This window comes from Anas platyrhynchos, chromosome 4 (genome assembly GCF_047663525.1).
Source record: "Anas platyrhynchos isolate ZD024472 breed Pekin duck chromosome 4, IASCAAS_PekinDuck_T2T, whole genome shotgun sequence".
NCBI lineage: Eukaryota > Metazoa > Chordata > Aves > Anseriformes > Anatidae > Anas > Anas platyrhynchos.
Genome location: NC_092590.1, coordinates 61,124,224 through 61,145,908, shown reverse-complemented (window position 1 = coordinate 61,145,908; position 21,685 = coordinate 61,124,224). Strand labels below are relative to the sequence as shown.

General features: G+C 37.8%; 1 protein-coding gene across 1 annotated transcript in view; it reads right to left on the bottom strand.

The window, feature by feature from the left end:
• Window positions 1-21,685, bottom strand: part of DHX15 (DEAH-box helicase 15) — a 45,933-nt gene that overhangs the window by 10,297 nt on the left and 13,951 nt on the right. The window contains exons 6-11 of the mRNA XM_027457311.3: window positions 14,423-14,590; window positions 8,748-8,834; window positions 7,049-7,198; window positions 6,788-6,896; window positions 5,509-5,700; window positions 2,335-2,457 (exon numbers count right to left, since the gene is read on the bottom strand). Of these exons, the coding sequence (XP_027313112.1) occupies window positions 2,335-2,457; window positions 5,509-5,700; window positions 6,788-6,896; window positions 7,049-7,198; window positions 8,748-8,834; window positions 14,423-14,590 (829 nt within the window). The remainder of the gene's footprint in view (window positions 1-2,334; window positions 2,458-5,508; window positions 5,701-6,787; window positions 6,897-7,048; window positions 7,199-8,747; window positions 8,835-14,422; window positions 14,591-21,685) is intronic.

Here is a 21,685-nt window from a genome sequence, read left to right as displayed (position 1 = left end):
TAGATAAACAGTATCCGTATTTTGTCTTCTGATACTGAATACCAGAAGACACAATTTTACAGTGAAACAAAGACTATTCCACAAATTTTTCCATCCTCCAAAGACAGCAGAACCATAGGTCTCTAAACTTAAGAGTCAGTGGAGGTTAACTTTTTTTTTAAAAAGAGGTGTGACTAGTACCTATTCCAGAAATAAAACAATTTGTGTTCCATTTATCTAATTACATGTTAACAGTTCCTCTATTTATTCCAAGAATACTGATACCTAAATTTAGTACATTTGAAAACATTTGTGTGCGTATGCACACAAATAAGTGCTCACAGAATCAAGTAAGTATTTAGTATAAGTAAAACGATTTCATAGGAATCTCGGTTGGGAAAAGAGGAAAGAAATACCGTGCAAATACTACCGATGAGCTCCAAACAGGGCTATCTACCTTGAAAACTGACACCACTTATTCTTCACTAAGATACATATTCAGGTAGCAGGTGAATGTTTACACACAAGGACTTTAACAGGTAAACCTATTCTGCAAGAAGATACCAACACTAGCATATTGGCTAAATTTTAAATCAAGACATTAACTGGCTGGCACTGGGAAAAAACCTCTAGTTCAATTTAAGCAGCCTACAAATTGTCTTAAACTCTTTTGTCTTAAACCACCAAATTTACTTTGACAAAATGCACTCAATTAAGTGTAAAAGGGATTTCCACACAAGTTATATAACACAGCTTGGACTTATGAACTTCACAAAATGTTACACTGATTTTAAAGACCAGCAATTATTTTCCTGCCTATTTTAAGTCTTAAATATTCCGGTTTCCAACAGATTTTAAAAACAAGATGTGTCAAACCAATTTACTGTATTTGGATCTGTTTTAACTCTCCTAAAAAAGCAAAGATCAACTGATTTTCTGCTCAACAATTCTGTATGCCATGCAAAATCAAAGTTCAAACCATATTTTAAATTAGACATGTCTGTTCCAAATTTTTATATACCGCTAATATTAATTGGAGCTGACAAAGATGTATTTCCTGTATCCCAGGCAAACGCCTTGATTGTTCAGATGTAATTGTCCACATTTTGGTTCCACAGATTTTTGGAAACAAATCAACTCCAGTAGGTAGTATTGGGAGATTCAGACCCTGTCCCTATCAAGTATTAAATTACTCTTGAGGACATATAATAGACATTTTCCTTAAGTGAATAATCTAAAGCCAGCTTTATTAAGGAAGAGAAAGGAGCAACCCAAACATAAAGCATAGGACTCCCAGGAACATACAAGACTTCAAGTCATACTGGATCCTGTTAGCTACAAAGCTAACAGAGACAAGCAGGTATCTAAGTCCTAATTTTTGATTACAAGTTTCTCAGCTTTTTTTTTTTTTTTTTTTAAGTACTTTTGTGTGGACTTCAATTCTGCAGATATCCTTGATTTTGGACTGCCCAATGACAAGCATTAGGAATGTTTCAGCACAATACTTCTGTATCAAAGCTGCAACAGGAAGGCACACTGAGTATTTACTCAGGGTAAAAGCCTGTTGCTTTTTTCAGCTATTTACAGGAAATGCAACTGCAGCATCTACTGCAATCTAGCTGGTAGTTAAGAATACGGTAAGCTTTTTACTTACAACCCATGGTAAACTACACTAATTTTTTCTTCCTAAAACACGTGCCTCTTCTGTAGTCAGAATGCCCAGATTCACCTGTTCATTCTTTTTCAGCCTGCTAAAATATACTTGTAGCTATGCTACAGGGGACTATATATTTCCCCTAGATATAGAAATAAGGTAAGTTTACTGCATGGCTCTACTCTTTAATGATGCATTACCCCTTTGACTCTCAATCCATCCCAAGGCCTTAATCTGGAATATCTGGCTGTATTCAAAAACTAGGATTAAAAGTGGCTTTCACTCTAGGAACACATCCTTCCCCAAATCCAAGGTATTTTCCATGCTGCTCTCCCTGAAAAGTTACTGAACAATTATGCAGGTTTTTCTATAATTAGTATCAGATAACAAACTTCCAATATTTCTTAATTACGGGAAAGCTTCCTTCCTTCTGTCCAAGGTTACCCAACATTGATTTAAGAGCCTGGCTTGTCTCCAGACTCAACAGTTCATTACGTGATCTTTTTGCTAGTTTCCTTCTCCCCTCCCAAATAAATGAGCACATAAATATCATTTATATACTTAAAAAATAATAAAGATTAAAGATTACAATAGAATGGCACAAAAAAGCCCAAGCCTATCAATTGTCCTTGTAACCCAGGAATGGAAGCTGGCCACGCACAGAATTACAAGTAGTTTAGCTAAATCGGGTGCATACTTACTTTGTTTGAAAGCATGATAGACATTCAGCAACGTCAAATGATCTCCATCTATGTGGGCAAACCTCATCTTGGCTTCATCTGCTGCTTTCTTTGCTTCCGTGGGGCGAACAAAACACTGTGGGACTAAACAAGGTTGGTATGGGCCCAACACAAACGCCCATATCGATGAGTCACGCATTCACAGATAGAGGAACAAGGCCTAGCTAGGTCAGTTCACAGAGCATAGGGCAGGGCAGGATGGCCTCCAACTGCATCTTGGACTGTTTACTACCTTGATTTGGTACATCAACACCTAACCACATCTGTAAAACAAGAGGGTTTCAAAGCTACAGAGTACCTGATTATTTTATTAGAACTATATGTAGGCATCAAAGTATCTATTCTGAAGGCCATCAAGATCGCCTATGTATACTGGAATGCTCAGCAGATCTTGGTTCAAGACCCAGTGCTGATAGCTCTACCAGGAACTAGTATTACAAAACAGAGTAATTGCAAATTCACATTCTCAGAAAGCCTCTATGGACAGCGTGCAGAAGGTAGTTCTGAAACTATACTGCACTAGAATAGTCTACACAAACATTAGCTTTATTACAAGTCTGCTACTAGACAGAACACACCAGTAAGTCAAGTCATCTTCCCCAGATGGTATTGTTATCAGCACTGGTATACAGAAACGTATGTGAATGAAGGCATTAAGAAGTCTAAAGATTGTGATGGTAGCGGTAGTGGTGGAAGGTTAAACCGTCCTTTGGTACTACTTGAAATAAAAATCATAACGTGATGAGCTTTGTCTGTCATTACGTCCTCTCACAGAAGTCTGACTCAGGCTTATTCTGACTTGAATCACAAACTGGGTTTTAACATTCCCTTTCCAGGTGCAGGCTACTGAAGACCACGAACTAAATTGGCTACAATAGTATTTGTGGTCTGTCAACATTCTTACAGGCTCGTAATTTTGGTATGAATTAGCAAGACACTGAAAGCAGTTAGTAGATCTTCACTTTAGAGATCTACAGGAGAAAAATATCAGCTTAGATTTAAATAGCCCATACTGGAGATGCAACCTAAAGAGTTCAGATTTCAATAAAATTAATGCTAAGTAAGCATTAATTCTGTAGCTAAGATGTTACCAATCCTTTATTTTTTCCCAGCTGCCTCAAACTACAGTAGCCTGCTGATAACTGAAGCCCAATCTTATCCAAACACTTTGCATCTCATTTGTCCCTAACAAACAAGGGCCTTTTGTGAGGTGTTTTGTTTCTATTTTTAATTCCCATTAAAATACCCCCCCAAACACTACACTTCAGAAGTATGCTGAGTTGAATACTAGATGGAGTTTCAGAAAAAATAAACACTGCAATAGTGATTCACATGGTAACAAATCAGAAAGACTAATGCAGTAAAGAAAATGGAAATGCAGGTGCTAAATACCCTGTTATTTTGTGTTCTGTACTTGAAAGCAGAAATATGGAGTATTTTATTTTCAGACTAATAAAAGCAAAAGTTAGCAGCAGAATAATTTGGAGTATCTCACTGTTTTGACTAATTAACAGCACTTGCTCTATGAAAAAGTTATGTATGTGAAATCCCACAGCAAGAGACCACAGTTCTTCTAAAATAACTTTTAAATTAAGTACAGCCTTTTAATTTGCTGATTTCTCTAATGCTATTCTCTGCTCTTCTGGTATCACGTTTTCATTTTAGTCCAAACTATTAATACTTGGATTGCTATCCAGAGCCAGACAGTCTTTGTGTATACACTTAAGGCACCATAATTGTACCACATCTACCATACGTCATGCTGATGGTTAAAAAAAGCACTTTGGAAAACAGTCTACAAATACTAGGAATACTTTGTTTTAAGAGCAGAAGTTAATACCCAGACAGTAACCAACTTTAAAAAAAATTGGCTTGAAAAGTTATTTAGAAAGACATTAATCGTAGCTAAAACAAGAAAAGTACCATGGGTTGGGAAAAGATAAATAGAACAAGGAGTAAGATAAATCATCAGTTCAATACCACAGACAAGAACACTAGACTTACTGTTCTTTAGTAGGTATTTCTGGGGTGGGTAGGGAAAAGTTAGGGGGAACAGACAGGCACCAACCTACCACCACCGCCGCCATTAAGCCTACCAATTAATTAAAGAAACTAAGATTCTGCCCTGCCCATCTGCTCTGAGTCTGAACAATCATAACTCTGCAACAAACATTTTAGCTTGTTCTTAAAAATTTTCATATAAATATACTGTAAGACTTAACCAAAACAATAGATTTAAACTTAGCCGAAGCATTTTTTTCTAACCATCCAAGTTAAGCATGTAACCAGTAGTACATCTGCACTGTGACGAGCCTTGTAAAATAACACACCCTAAAGACACAACAGTAATTATAAATAAGAACATCCCCACTTCCACAAGGACTACATCTTGCTGCTTGTCCTAGAGAGACCAACTATGAAATGAAGTCAGTTCTACATAAGCTAAGGAACAAAATACAAGGCTTGCTTGACAACATTTTTCTCATTGAGATCTCTCTCGACAAGCAGCTATTACAACACAGTGCTATTCACATAATGCAGCAAAGTACGGCTGTGCACACAAGTTAGCTCTTATAAATTTATATCCTCCCCGAAACTTGCTTTCTTCCCTTTAGAAGTAATGACTACTCTTTCAGTCATTAAATTAAGTGGGAAAGCTAAAATGTACCATATCATGTATGAGTTAGCATTTTTAATGTAACTTGGGCTATAATCCTTAAGAAAATATGAGGACATGTCAAAGTGCAGAATAATGCACAATATGAAATATATTTTTTATATCACTGCCTTAAAAACAGTGGTTGAGCTGACATTCTCGGTCCTGACTATGAGCTTAAGACAATTTCTGTTCCACTAGACTGAATTATTTCCTTGTATCAACTCAAACATATACACTTTAAAGTAAGAATGAAATTGCTTGACCATTTATGCACGTTAATTTCTTAACATTAATATTTTTTATCTGAAACTCAACACGCAAACCTGTAATGATTGACTATATCCCCATCTGGCACTTAAAAAATCTAGTTTCATTAGAAATATATTCAGATGGCTTATATTTTTGATGTGGAAAACTCAAATTCTCCCCAAACTGAAGAACTGCACTTTGTTTAATATCTCTTCCCCTGCTATTACCTGACAACATGGCAGTAATAGATAGGACCTCATTAGAGCAGTTGTAGTCACAACTTGCAATAACCATTTTTGCCAGCTGTGGGTCCAGCGGAAATTCAGCCATCATGGATCCCAATTCAGTCAAGTCTCCATCATCATTTAAAGCAGCCAGATAATTCAAGAGCTCTAAGGCTCTCATCAGAGTTTCAGGAGCTGAAAGAAAGATTTAGGTAGACACATTAATCAAACTGCTATTAATAAGCAAAAATGAGAACACGGACTATTTTGTTTTTCATTCTTCATTCAACTGGCTTCCAAACATGAAATTGTTACCAAATTTGGTTATATACATCCAGACATGAATCAATCACCTATTTAAAAGAGCTATTAACTGGATCAAAGGCTTTGAATATTTGAGGAGTGCTGCTTTTCAAAATTCAGACAGCAGTGGTATTGTGAAATATTCAGTAACATAGTAATATTTTCCTCCCAATGCACTGCCACCTTCTTCCCTGTTCAATTCAAAATAGATTGGGTACAGTCCTAAAATTTCAGCCATGTGGTTTAGGTAACCATGGCCTTTCACAAACCTCAACCTTTAAGAATGTTCTTTTACTCCTACATTCCTTACAGCAAGGGTATATTATAGCCACAAAGAAAAAGGTAACAGAATCAAAACACCTTCCTGCAAAGCTATCTTATGCACTGCATAGTACAAACAAAGAATGCAGAGCTATAAAGCTACTTAAATGCTTACATTTATATTGCAGGTGAAAAGAAACAAACTATCTTGGACATATTTATCTATGTCTGACCCATGTTTTTAATTTGCAATGTAACAGAGCTATTTTAAAGTATTTATGTACATCTAATACTGTTAGAAGAGAGATCCACTTTAACTTCATAGACTGAGCCAAAAACATGTATTCAACTTTAAAAATGCTAGCCAAATTTATTTACGTGCAGTTAACTGATGCACAATTAGAAAGTGTAATCAAGGTGATGAGTAAGAATTCATTCAGTAATAGGTTTTTCTAATGTACGTAATTTTGTCAAATCCCCTGCAATGGGGCATTCAGTAGTTTTCCTGGCTCCATCAAAAGCTCTTAGACAAGCTGTAATATTAAAATACTTGCTTTGGTAAGACAGTACTAAAAGAAACAAAAACTTCCTTATGGATCACAGTAAGAAACACTCAAAAAATATTTCATGTTATTTTATGAAATACTCGGCAAAATTAATAATTGCAGACGTTGAAATTAACACCTGCAGTAGAGAAGATAGAATATGAAACTGGTACCTGGAGGATCCATAAAATCGAAATGCACCAAATCATCTATACCAAGCTTCTTGAGCTGCAATACTACAGATCCTAAGTTAGACCTCAAAATTTCCGGGTATGTATTGTCCTGTGCAGAGGAAAAAGAAAATTCAATTGTCTAGTTTAAAGTACTTGGAAAAACCAGCATGCACATTGTGATTTTGCTTGGTAACATAGCAACTGACTACCCGGATCAGTTGCATGTTCTTACAGATGCTCTCTAAGAAGAGGTAAACCTACCTGCATTTCAGTTTTGTAAGCCTTCTCTGTATAAAGCCTGAAGCACTTGCCTGGTCTAGTACGACCAGCACGGCCAGCTCTCTGCTGAGCTGAAGCTTTACTAATCGCAGTCACCAAGAGAGACTCCACTCTGATACGGGGATTGTACACCTATTTGAAAGTGGAATTGGAGCAGGAAAAGAAGAATGAACATCACTCATGGATAAGACTTATCTCAAAAATAAAGATGGCTTTAAATTTGTTTTTAAATGCAGCTTCTGACTAGGAAATCCTAAGTTGTATGCATCTGAGAGGAAGAAAAAAATTGGCTCCAGAAGCCTTTGGATCAGTGACAGAAAGCTTCAAATACAACTGCCTAGAAAACAGCATTTACGTTTTATTCATTTGTTAACATCTTCTGCCAGGCTCCCCATTCTCCTTAAATGTGTGTGTATTTTTAGATAAGATTTTCATGGCAGAACTAATGTGTCCAATTTGTTCTATAGAGTGCTAAACACACTCTTGATGCTCAAATAATTCCATGCAAAAACAAGTTGTCTTGATACAATTATAAGGTTGAATAACCATGTTCTAAAGGTCAGAAAAATCTAACATTAAGGCTTGAATGCAATTGTAAAAAAAAAAAATCACACTGGTGACAAAGCAAGACTATATTTGAAGGGCACATGTGGACTGTCACAGTACACAATATGCTGGAATTTACTGTAAGACTCCCAGTGCAGTTATACATAAACAGTGGCCCTGCCAACTCATTAGAGCTTATGGATAGAAGATATTGTTAAAAAACAGTACTTAAGTTTCAGTTGAAGACCTTCTCTAGTCCGTGTTTTAACCTGCTGGTATGAATGGGTATAAGCCATATACGAAAACATTAGTCCTTATTAGAGAACTACTTCCAATGAAAAGAATACTACTTGTGAAAAGAATTCAAATTAATGGCAACTGCAACTGGTGCATGAAGATGCACCAACTGTACTCACTCTGCTGTCTCTGTCATTTTGCAGAAGTTTAAAAAGCTGGTAACGTGCATGAATGTTAAAGGCAAAGCCCAAGAAACCAAGTTATGAAGACAGTTACCAGTGAAAAATTCAATTAAGTTTAAGAGACTTTAATTTTAATCTTTAATTAGTTCTTGGTTTGCATTCAGGCAAGATACTCCAGTTCCTCTGCACCTCCTTTAATGCTTCAAGAAAGGCTTGGTAACTTAAGATCTTTAGGGCTGCAACAGCACCTGTTGAGTACGGACAAGAACACAATACTAGCCTAGGTATTATTTCGCTCTTCTCATTTAAGTGCTGAAGTTTTCCACACTAACATAACTTAAATCAAAAGGTGACTTCTAGCAGCAGTTTCATTTACTTTCGCATGACCTTCATGTATTTCTTAGTTTTAACTCAGCATTCTCAAACATGGACACAATACAAAATGAAAAGTGAATTCTATATTCCAGGCCTAACTCTAAAAATCCTCATGTTTCAATTTTTGAGACTGAAGTTCTTCTGTACTACGCTGTTTTGGACTGTTATAGCTAAGCTTACAGACGAAGTACAAACCTATCATTAAGTCTAAAAAAAAAATCAACATCAAGACTTCTATTGCAAAACACTCGTCACTGATTACCAACAGAAGAGTTACCTCAGCAAACCAGACTTCAGTATCTTTCCTACATTAAAGGAAACACAACTGACATAATATTTACCTTTTGTTTTGCAAAGCCAGGATCAATCACAAACACCACACCATCTATTGTTAATGATGTCTCGGCAATGTTGGTGGATACAACAACCTATTGAAAAATGAAATTACTAATTTGTCAAGAAGATATGCAAATGAAGCCCTCATTCTGTCTCTGCATCACAACTTCTCAGCAAGTTCTTTCACCTGATCAGTAACTAGGCAAAGCTCTGCTTCAAAACTTTGTGCAGTGCAGTTTTTGTCCACTGTATTTGTTGTCTTCATTCATTAATAATATGAAAAAAGTTTTAATAAAGAGACACAGAAGAGCAAATATTTTACTTTTAAGATTGCAGTTCAAAATTCTACTACTCCTAACTCCAGTACAAAATGATAAATTGCCATGAATCTCAACATCTTCTGTTAGTTTGAAGTTGTGGGTTTTTTTTTAAGCCCAAAGATAGCAAACTGGTTAAAAAATGTTGTATCAAAGGTTATGTAACTGTACTTAAATGAGTCAAATCTACCCGCAGGTGCTTCTCCCCAGTTAAGTACTAAGTAAAAGCATCGTCTGTTTTACAATCCAGATATTAACAGTAAAAAGCAGATGAATGCCTCTTTTTTTTACACACACAGGAGCCCCCCAGTATGTTCTTTTAGTTGGTCCAGAATAAAACAGTTATCAATACAGTCCACCTAAAATCCTCAAACAACGTTTAATTTCAACTTTAAGTTACCATAGTCAAATATCTTCACATATTTTGAAGGTTAGGCTTTAAGCTGCTGCAACATCTCTGGAGCTTGTCTCGTGCAAAAATTAAAGCAAAGGCGTTTCTGAGCTCTGCGGCCTGATTCATTGCCATTTAAATGTTTCTGTCCAGAGATGCAGTTTGCAGTCTATAGATACCATTAGTTCTCATCCCAGCAGTGACCACACTAAATTATGTTAGAAGGAAATGTAATCAGCTACCCTAAAAAAAAAAAAAAGACATACCCCAAACCAGTTCAGGAGTTCATTAAAATCACTTACCTTTTAGTTCTTAATTCCAGTGAAGACAAAAAACCCTGTTTTCAGGTTAACAATTAAAATTTGAGACCCCTAACAATTTCTTCAGAATTACAATGAAGTCAGTGACTGGAATAGATTGATATTCCTAATGATTTCTCTTCCTCCTGGCTGATCACTTTGCCAGTCAGGTAGTACTTACTACTCATCTCTTCTTAACTAGACTTAGTGTCTAAGCCTGCCCAGATACCACTATATAATGAAGGCAATACTTAGGTGGAAAAAAAATTAAAGCAACTTAGAATTAATACGATGTTCCACCCTGAAATTATATACTATTTAGAACTCCCCCAAACCCACACCTTTTGCTGCCAGGTAATCTGCATAGTAGCCAAAGACAAAAACCACAAAAAATCAATGCAATTAAGTGCTGACAGCACTATATACGGTCACGAAAATTTCGCAAGTCATTAAATATGTAAATTAAACTAGCATTCCTATGTTAAAAAGCTAGTCAACCCACATTCAACTTGCTGTTACGGACTGTACTTAGATAAGGTCTCAGCTTGCTTTGGACCTACTAAAGCATAAAGCATTCATACCCAGAAGCTTCAAATACCAATTACATCGTAGCATGGAAAGGCTTTGGTGCTGGTTTTAATCACCAATTTCTATTAGGACACTTCAACACTGACAACTCAATACTGATAGTACACTTAGCCCACGGAGGCCCATCAATTTAACTTGTACTTGAATTTACTTAGCTTGTACTCAGAATAATACAGAAGGGTAGAGGAAAAAACAGAACAGGATTCACCACGTTATGACTATGTACATCTCGTTTGTTAATGTCACATAGCTTGAGAACAAATGAATACTGCATCATGAGAAACCTAACGAAAAACTTGAAATTCTTCCACATCTCTGAAGCCTAAATCAAAATTACAAAGTTGCTCAGAAGTCAGATGAATGAAATTAGCACTAAATTATGTAAAATAACTGTACCCAATTAGCTTTAACTGCAGTTTTGCAGTTTTAACTGCAATGTTGCAGTTAGAGATTTTTTGGTAAAAAGGTTTCTAAATATCACATTAATGGTTTGATACAAAGCTCTTAGAGATTGCACAAATTAGTTTGTATATTAAAAATCTACGTATTACATGTAAAACTCTCTATTGTATTAACTAGTAACTCTCAAGACTCCTGAAGCAAATAGAACAGCCTAGAAATTCCATTCTGCTACTGGAAACTGTTCTGTTTACATCAAAACGAACAAGACTAAAATGCAATGATATAGCCAGTTTGCATTAAGAGAGGAGTCAAAAATATAAAGCTCAATGTGCATGTGATATCAAACATGTCTCAGATGCATCACAGAAGACAGCAGTCAGTTTCAATGTTCCTTCTCTTTTCCTCCCATCTCCCAGTTTTAAAGGCACACATTAATTGTAACAGAATAGAAAATGCTATACTACCCAGGATTTAATGATGAAAATACCATTAAAAATCCCTTTAATTTTGAAATGATTGTGGTTTCTCCCTACAAAGAATATGGTCATGATAGGTAGTTACTGCATTTTGGCTCTCAGATGCAATAGTGAAGCACTCAAAATGCTTACCAACACAAAATTTGATTTTAACTATTAAATTTTACAGGCAATTAAACAGTGGTTTATTAACTTTTGAAACCTAACAAATAATGCATAGGCCACCCTGTTCTCCTGAGTTTAACACTGGGTTGGTTACACCTGACTAGGCAACTGGCATCACCTTCTGTATGGCAGACCCTCAAGATCACCACGTCCCTAGGAGCTGGCAACTCTTTAAGGAAGAAAACTCTCCAAAACATAGAGTAAATACAAGCTTAGCTCAGAACACTCTGGAAAGATATTTTTTTTTAAAGATGAAAAGAAAGAAGACATGACTCATCTGACTGATAGACAGTACAGTAATAATGCTTTGATGTTCAGTTGCTATGTTTGCAAAATCATGTAACCATACACAGGGAACAAGCTAGCTGTATAATAACTACAAGTAAAGGACAGTAGTCCACTTCAAGTCTGAATTACAAAATTGAGTTAACCACTAGGGATCCAGTATGTGAAAATGCACAAAAGTAACTTTAGAATAAGGCCAATGAGAAAGGTGAGTGTTTTCAGCAGGCAGTGTATATGGAAACAATAGGGTAGAAAAGGAGAGCAGAAAGGCACCTTTGAGTCAACATTGTCTTTCTCTATAGGGTAGGTGAAATATTGATTCACCATAACCAGAAAAACACATTTTTAACTAGAATCTTAAGCTTTCTAGTAAATGCTAAGCAGTAACAATTTATTGTCTGTCATCCAGGAGTTAGCCCAACGAGGCTGTTGGGTGGGAAATAAATAGGAGAATAAACGAGCAGTGTTAAGGTGTTGATTGGATCTCTTTTAGAATTAACTGAGGAATATTCCAGGTACCTTCCCAGTGTTGTTTGGTGTCTCTAATGCTGCTAGTTCAAAAGGAGATCTAGGACATGTTGGTTGCTGAGGATTTGGGGCTGACCCCTGGACTAAGCAGCACAATGGAAATGAGTTCTTACTGCGGTGGCACACTGCTTGTAGAGCTGAGGTTAGCCTGGCCAGACAGCACCTTTGTCTCCTTCCAAGCAATGAGTCTGAAATTGATTCAAGCTCAGATGCCTCCAGCCATAGCACTGGTGTGGCTCCCCCGTTTACCCGCAGGAACGGGGTTAAGCTGAGGCAGGGGAAATTTAGGCTTGACATCAGGAGGGGGTTCTTCACAGAGAGGGTGGTTGCACACTGGAACAGGCTCCCCAGGGAAGTGGTCACTGCACCGAGCCTGTCTGAATTTAAGAAGAGATTGGACTGTGCACTTAGTCACATGGTCTGAACTTTTGGGTAGACCTGTGCGGTGTCAAGAGTTGGACTTGATGATCCTTAAGGGTCCCTTCCAACTCAGGATATTCTATGATTACAAAAGGACAAAAAAGCTCTTAAGCCATCAAGATGAATCAGTAGTATTTGTTACCACCAGGAATATTGCAAGCTGCTACACAGCTTCTAAAAGCCACCTTTCCTTTCATGAAGTTAAAGCACAGGAGCTAAGCAAGCGCTTCACTTGGTTTATGATTATAGCCTTTGAAACGATTCAGACGTCCTTCTAGCCCTCCTTCCTTGGCCACTCTGTAAGCCAGGCTCACCTCCTACAGGCTGTGCAAAAGCCGATGTTCTGTGCAGTAACAGAGCACATGTGGTCCTGCTTTACGCATCCTGATCACTAACTGAAACTAGAGCAACTAAACTTTGCAACACATACAGGTAACGCTTTTCACTCACTGCTAGATTTCTCATAAAGATAAAAAAGAAAAGATGAAAGCCAGAACATCTCAGTCAAACAAATACATTTCAGAGTATGGTTAGAAAACACACACAATGACTTCACAGGTCTGAATGCTGCTTGTATCTTTTCTGCCCACAGGTGATCCCTCCAGCCTGGCAATTTTTCTTGTATTAAAATAGTTGCTATAGTGAAAATGTCTTCTTAAACACTGGTAGAGTTCAACATAATGAAAGCTACCCAGTGCATGTTACCCTCTTATCAAGAAAAACAGGAACTGCCTATTTTGAAGTGCAGTTTTAAACAAATGAAAGTTAAAAGGAAATACACAGTTATCACTTGTTCATCGCTGAAAAGCAAATTTCATTCATTCAAGTCATTTGCTAATACAATCTTGTTGCAGAATTAGTTTCATGATTCCAGATCATATGCTTTCTGCAGTCAGCTTTGATAGCAAAGAGATCATTTCACTGAATTTAGTAAGTAATTTGTTCTTCCAGAACACTATGAGTTTGCCACTAGTATTCACCATATATTGTAGTGTCCAAGAAGTCACATAATCAACGAACAAACCCTGCCTGGAGCAGACAGTATGATTCAGCTTTGACCTTCAAAATCTAACTTGCTGAAGGCTACAGTTCCATATAGCATTAGGTTATCTCGAAGAAGCTCCACTAACACTCCTTCCAAACATTCCGTTTTAGAGAAATGGCCACACAGTTTCTAATGTTGTTTATAGAAGTACTCAGGAACTGGACTGGTAATGTTATGAGAACATTCACTAACATCATTCCTCAAGGTATTTTTGTTGGTTTCTCAATCGTTTTCACCTGATAAAAGAATCCCAATTCCTTGCTTATTGCTTCAGAAAATATGAACTAACTTAAGTACTTGCTTTAACTTACACCTTGTCATAAGCCTTACGAAACAGAGAAAAGAATTGCTTAATAACATCCCTTGAAGGAGGTGGCTGATTTTGCCTCCAAAAAGAACATGTCTCAGAATAATTTAAGAATAATTTATCATGGAAAAAAGTTCCATCCTTCCATGTAAGTCACACAGTTGTCAAATTCAGTGTTAAATTTCTTGTAAGAAACTTACACGAATGGCAGTCCCATTCAGTTAAATCAAACTGTTGCCAGAACATTCTGGCATTATAGTGCAATACAGAACTGACTTTTGTCTAAGAAACACCATTATCTAAAAATGTAAACAAGATAAAGCACTGGATTATTAAGGTGTCATTGAAAAAGCTTCCAACTTGTTGCTGTACACTTAAAATAGCCAAAGCAGACTTAATTGCCCACACAACTCCGAGTAGCTTGTTACTGAAGAGCATACCAAAACATACTATTTACCTTTCTTCCTATTGCTCCATTCTGTTTTTTTGGTGGAGGAGGTTCAAAAATCCTTTGCTGTTGCTGCGGAGGAAGGGTGGAGTACAATGGAATGATTTTGATGTCACCCACTTCAGGACCTAAATCATCAATTTCACGTTTTATCCTCTTGCAGGCTTCATCGATCTCCTGCAAAACAAGCATACATGTTTTAAAACTCCATGAGAAAGTCAGTCTTTTATTTTAGAGCAACTAATGACAATTATACTAAGTCTACACTCAGAAGAACAATTACAATAATTTCAATTTAAAAAAAAATGCAAGGTATTTGCTGAATTCCCAGATTTCCACAGTGCACCAAGATACCTCAGCTTCTATACTCTAACGAACATCCTAATTTGCATTCAACATCCTTTTTCTTTTAGTCATGTTTCCTAATTAATTCTCTACAAATTGTACTAAAATTGAAATCTCTCACCCTGGAATATTAAACTGCACTCATGACCTTTTCAATTTTCACAATCTAGAAGAAATTGATGTGCAAGATATTTAAAATAAGCCAATTAAGCTTTAATGTCACGTATCAGTAATGCAATTATATGGAAGATTTGCTTCATTGTACCTAATGAGAACAAACACCTTTACAGTATAAACATGGATGCTCAAAATCAAACCTCTTAATCCAGTTTCAGATTTTACTTTAAAATTAACTGAAATCCCACTTAAACTCCAGAGCAGTCAGTGAAGTACTCTGCAAATGGTACAGGCTTTACAGTTTTTACCTTCATAAAGTACAGTATTGCTAGGCTATTTTCTGACAAGCTCACCACACAAGATAGCTCCCAATTGCTTACATTTCAGTTTCATTTTAAAACAAGAGCATTTAAGCCCACTAGGAGACCTGTAGTTACAATGAGATTTAATGAAAAACAAACTGCACAGAAATTTAGGCCAACAATTAATGCAATTTCTTAATTCCAACTTAAGTTACAGAGCCTCCGCTGGTGTAACCCAGGTGCTCTCATGAACACCGTTATTCTGGGTGAACCACCAACAGCAGAACGAAGTCACAGCGACAAGAAGATAACAGTAAGCAGAAAATGGCTACAACACATTCCAAGAGAAGAGGCCAGCCTTCCCTTGCCACACATAATTCACCAGACTGAAGTTACTGCAATGCTTAAGACACTCACACAAGTATATAACTTCAGTTATATATATACAGCTCTGTAAAATTACTGCTTTAAAGTCTAATTAGGGAAGCAAAAGCAGCTTCCATGTTAGAAGTCCTAAAATGCAGGTACTATCTAGAACAGATCTGTCAGATTTGGGGATTAACTTTAATTTGTTTTAAAAGAGACTTCCCACTTTTCAGCATAAGTGCACAGAGTGTTTTAAATAATCACAGACAGTATAATACTCATGTTCAGTACTGACCAGCATATATAATTACTGCAAACAGAGCAAAATAACAGTTACAAGGTCTACCTCTTTGATGTCAAAGTGTCCTTTAATAGTAAGCCTCATGCCAGAAGGCATTATCTTGCCAATTTGAATGAACTGCAGACATTTACAAAAACCCTTTTAAACAAAGGTGCACTTTGCCAACAAATCCAATATGCTATTTCATAACATAAGAGGCACACAAGAAACTGAGCTGGAATGCCCCCTACTGGTTTCCTAGCAAAGAATGAATTTCTTTATTAAAATGTCAATACAGGTGGTTCTGCTGATAAACCCTTTTTGAAAGTTCATTAATAGCCTCCCAGTGAAAAGGAGAAAAACCCTAATGTACCTGACATATCATACATAGTAGTTCAGTAAATTAATAACTTCATATAATGGTCCTTAATGAAAAAGGCAACATGTCAAAGTAAGCAGCTGACTATGCAGCCACACACCCACTCTCTCAAATTTGCACCTTTCAAAGGTTTGACAAGCTGACACTTGGACACCTGATAAAAATTAAATAGAAAATTAGACCATGTCTTTCAAAAACACTGGAGTCAAATGCTAAAACAAGAAGTCTAGCACAGACACGAGCTCCTGATCTGAAGGTCCCTAAATTGTTTCATGGAATCTGAGCAGATTGCACTGTGAGACTGGTAGAGCTCTGATACTGGACAGGGTGCTCAACCCTTCAGTTTTATGCCTGAGATAAATACAAGCAAGCAGTGACAAATGAGGGCACTGCACTCTTCAGGCCACGTGTTCACAGTCACCTGTAATCTTTGAGAAGAACAAGGAGCACTGTTACCCCCTAGAATTTCCCAATGCAGTTTCAAAATATCCCAGATCAGAATTCATTACAATACTTCAACACAGCAAGGAGAATCACATGTAGAATCATTACTCCCTGCAGATTTGCAGAGATAACTGCAGAGCTCTCATTAAAAGCTGCTTGAAGGACACAAGTCAACAAAAGCCACTGCCACTCATCTCAAGACAACAGAAGAGAGCCCTGTAATACTGAAGTGCTTAATAAAAAAAAGTAGCAGCAGTTTCCTTTTATTTACCCCACTAACAGATTATTATCTGTTTCAGCTGTATGTTCACAACCAATCTTCAATTCCAGCATCAACGTAAAACTAGTATTTGCCAGAAACCTTTCCAAAAAGCTATCCCAAACTACACAATCTAAAAGATGTGTGTAATTAGAACAGTTTGAAAGCATTGAGGATTCAGTTAAGTGTCAAAGATTTATTTTTATCACACACAAACATTTAAGTCTCACAACATGATGGGTATGGTTGAAGGCACAATCCTAACTTTAATCCTCTGAGGATTCAGTAAACCTAATTCAGTAGTCTTGATTCTCTCAAGTATCAAAAAAATTTTTTTAAATTAATGTTTGCACACTGAATCCATTACAAACCCCCTTGAAAAGGGATTAATCCACCCACCCACCCACACATAAGAGTTTTTTCTTCTTGGAGGAAAAGGTAAAGTGAACTTGCCTTACGCTTTGATGATGCCTGAAAATGTCCTCCAACAGCCCTGACAACCACACTGATACTACTTGAGGTACAGGGACAGAGGAGCCACAGTTACAGGCATGACTGCTGAGGGCTCTAGCACAAAGACCTGCTTCAGAATTCATCAAAGCAGGAGGTCTGCCACACAACAGGTGCAAGGCTTAGGCAGAGCTGGGGTTACTGAAGTGAACTTGATCCCGGTTCCTCTCAAAACTAGACTTGTTAGGAGTATGAGCTGAGGAACAGTCTGCAGAGTTCTGAGTAGGCAAGCCTACTGTCCAAGCTAGAGTTTCCAAGAACTTCCTGCTTGATCCAGTAAGAATGGATTAACAATATACTTATGTGGAGATAAAAAAAAAAAAAGATTTGAAAGGTCTGGTTAAGGAAGTTTAACTAAACATCCCCTTCAACTAAAAGCTAACAGTCTGTAATTGTTTCCAACTCCCTACTTGTGAGCAAAGGCAATACTGGGTGCAGCACTCCTACAGGCTCTCCCCATATCTCCATATTCTCACATTATTCTCTTTGACTCCTTAAAATTGTGACAGTTAAGCTACAGACATCCCTCTCAGAGATGGATTCCTGAAGTTGCTATGAAGTTCAGCATTATCTGTGTCCATATGGGAACCGATACTTGCCAGTGCCTTGTTTAGAAACCAGGACAAGAACATGCTCCTCAATTTCTTTGTCATTTATCTGAAGCAGTGGTGCAGCCATCTGTATTTTCACAAAGCAGTAAGTAGGGTACTTGCACCTCTCAAATCTGGCAAGGTTTTTACTCCATCTCAACCCACTTTTCTGTTCAAAAGGTAGGCTGATGACTACTGTGTAAGAAAAAACGGTAATTTTTGTTCTTCTCACTGAAGCAGTGCTTCTGCACAGCTAGAAATGCAAGGGTTCAGCAGACAAGAAGGAAAATACAAGTCTGAAGCCAGTGGACAAAATAAGCACTGAATTCTCAGAATGCCAGGACTGATGTTCTATTCCATTTTAACATCCAGTATATGGCAACAGCAACAACTGCTACTCACAGCAACTAAAAGCACAGTGTTTTCTTTATTTTTTCCTTTCTCATGGCCGATGAGTACATCTACAAGTATACACACACACAGGTAATATCTCATTCACCCATGAACAGTATTAAATACTGAAGTAGCCATACACAAAACACACATGCATTTTGAAAAGGGTTATAGATCTTGTTATATCAAGAAAGAATACCCAATAAGTGCTTTCCAGACACCAAGGAGGTGTATTTAATACTTCCAGTTGTAGTCAAAATCAAGTACTCAGAAGCCCTTCCAACTGTTCTGTGAAATAAACACATTCAATGTCACCTGAACACTTCACTGCTACAATTTCTGGACTTACCATGGCAACAGACCTGGCTGCATTTACCTTCGTACAATGGGTACTGAATGCTCCCTGATCAGCAGCCTCTTACTCCCTTCCAACAGTTTAACTACAGAAAGCACCAGCTGCAGGTTCATTTCTTTAATGCTCAGGATAGCCTTTTCACAGCCTGACCCCTTTTGTCTTCTTTCATCCTGTCTCCTTCTGCTCAGTGCTGCTCACATCCCTCACCCAAAGGAGAGCACAGAGAAACAGCCAGCTACAAGACAACGCATCAGAAAGCACAGCTGAATTCCTGCCCCCTCCTCAAGGAAGGAAGTCCCTTGCCTTCCCCCCAGCCCTCCCAGCAGTAAATACAAAGCCTTCCACATTGCATAAAGGACAGCATCAGGCAGAAGGTCTCCTCAAGAAGCCAAAGGTGATTTGGGAAGACATGATGAAAAGCTGGTGGTATTTAAAACTGAGAGGGTCATAACCAATACTTCCGTGGCTTAGCTTCAACAGTATCACTAAAGGGGTGAGTGATAAGTCCCTAACCTATCTGACCCTCATCCCCCCCCCTTGATTTGTATTAGCAAATACTAACAGAACTAAAGCAAGACTGAATGTGTGAACAAGACTTAACATTATAGGTTTTGATTTTTTGTTTTTCTCCTGAAAAAATCATTTTAGAAGGGATATCTTCTAGGTATGACTTTTAAAGATGATCTGTGGCCATTTATTTTAGAAACATGTTGGTTCCTTTGGCTCGGTGTCCAAACACTGTTAAGAATGAGAGCCTCGGGAATAAATGAATCATAAATCAATACCTCCGAGCTGCCCAAACTCTTCCTGTACGTCTGCACTGCTCACATGTATCATCTCACTAATATTTAACATCCTCAAGCTCTGCATCAAAAAAGTAAGGATTGGAACGTATTATTAGCAACACACCTAGAAGGAGATGTATAAAATTAACCACACAAGAGACCAATTTTGCTTCTTATCATGGTAGAGTGCATTCCCCCCCCCCTTATCTGCTCTTGAAAAGAGAGTCCTTATTACACTATTTAACCTGAATACTCAGTAGAAAATCATTTCCATTTCTTTCCCTGATGGTATTTATGCAGTAAAGATGAGTTGCACTTACTGATGGGTTAGTATTAGCAAGAACAGAAACAGGAAAGGGTTATAGAAGCAGTTCTGCCTATTACTGAGTTAGTGCAACACATCTTTAAGAAGAAAGTTTGTGCTGAACAAGTACTCAAGATTCTTTCATAAAGTAGTTCTGCTGAAATGGCAGTCAAGAAAAAGAAACTCAGGAAGCCTAGCTAGAATGAACTTACCCAGTTCAATTGCCTCCTCTAAGCCACCAATCCACTCCAGTAACCTGAATTTCCTTCCCTTTGCCTGTATGTAGCAGCCATCCATGCTACCATAGCTGAGGCACGAACCTGCACCAGCACTACACAGCAGACTTACCTAATGACCAACAGGACACTGCCCTGAGCTGAAGGGCTTCAACTGCCAGCAAGTATTCTAGCTCAGCTGCTGAACTTGTGTATGGGAACATCCACTGGAGTCTGACCAATGCCTGGGCAGCAGGTGAACATCTGAACTGTACCACATTGCCTTTCAAGCAACTCTTTCTACAAAAAGATGGGGACTAGTGATGTCATTTTAAGGACATTTAATGGAACAATCTGAGAGCTCAGCATTCAAAGCAGTTGAATGATTTTGTAAACATGGTCATTTGCAACATTATTTCAAAACTATTTCTTCAGTTGACCCTGTATCAGAGGACATAACACCCACAAAGAATCCCTTGACACGAGCAAACCTCAAGATTGCCCCAGTTATCATGTTCTTTTAAAGAGGGGATGCGGTCTAACTACAGCACTGTGCACAGCTAGATTCAGCTTCATCTTAGTAAGTGAACCAGGCAGACATTACTACTTCTTTTCCCCTGAAGGAAACAAATACCAAAAAAAAGCACAAGGCAATTTTATCGTGTGTAAAATAAGGAGGGTGGGGCAGGGGGGGTGTAGACACCTTAGAGCATGCCCTCTTCTCATACAAGTTCTTATCACAGAGAGCGCACAGCCAGCCACATCTGGCTCTGATGACATGAACCTCCTGGAAACATTTTGTCCTCAAGGCTGCATGAAACTTCATCAATTTCCCTCTTTCATTTCCCAGGAATGAATACAAACTGCTACATTTTAAGAGGAAGAGAAAACAACAACCACAACAAGAACAAAAAGCTGGATGTTTCAGGAAATGCTCTGAACACAGATAGAAAGAAAAAGGGGAGAGTGGAGTGTCTTCCAAGGGAGAAGTCAACACTTGACCATAGCTGAGAACTGCTCTGTCAACAAGTCACAACTACACTTAGCACAATTCCACGTTCATTTTAACTTGCTCTATTTGAAATACTTCATGTTGACATCTCAAATACATGAAAAGCAAGAGAATTTCTGCCGTTAGCACTGGAACACAAATTACTGGTGTTACTTTTGCAGTTTATGCACCTCAACTCCTCGGCACATTCTGGGTGAGGCTGAAACAAGCCAGAGCCTGCGTTCACTGCAGCCCAGTGCACTTAACTGACTCAACCTTACTCAATCTCTACCACTGAGACCAAAGAAGTTGTCAGTTTTGACTTCAGTTTCCTCCTAAGAAAGTGTCTGCTACTCTTTCACAGTTTTAGTGCTTAACCAACCTGTAAGGAAAAAAGGTGTACCTTTAAAATAAATCCCCACTTATAAAACATTCTGCCAAAACCTCGTGTCCTCTAATGTGTTTTGCAACCATTTTCTACAACACCACCGTTTTGCCAACACCACATTTTAAACCTCTCTGGAACACGGACACCAGAACCTCACAGCAATCTTTTCCAGTATATTATATCTATATTCGAGAACAGCGTTGATCTGTACTTCACATATCCAGATGCAGCCCGGATTCATCCTCCTAC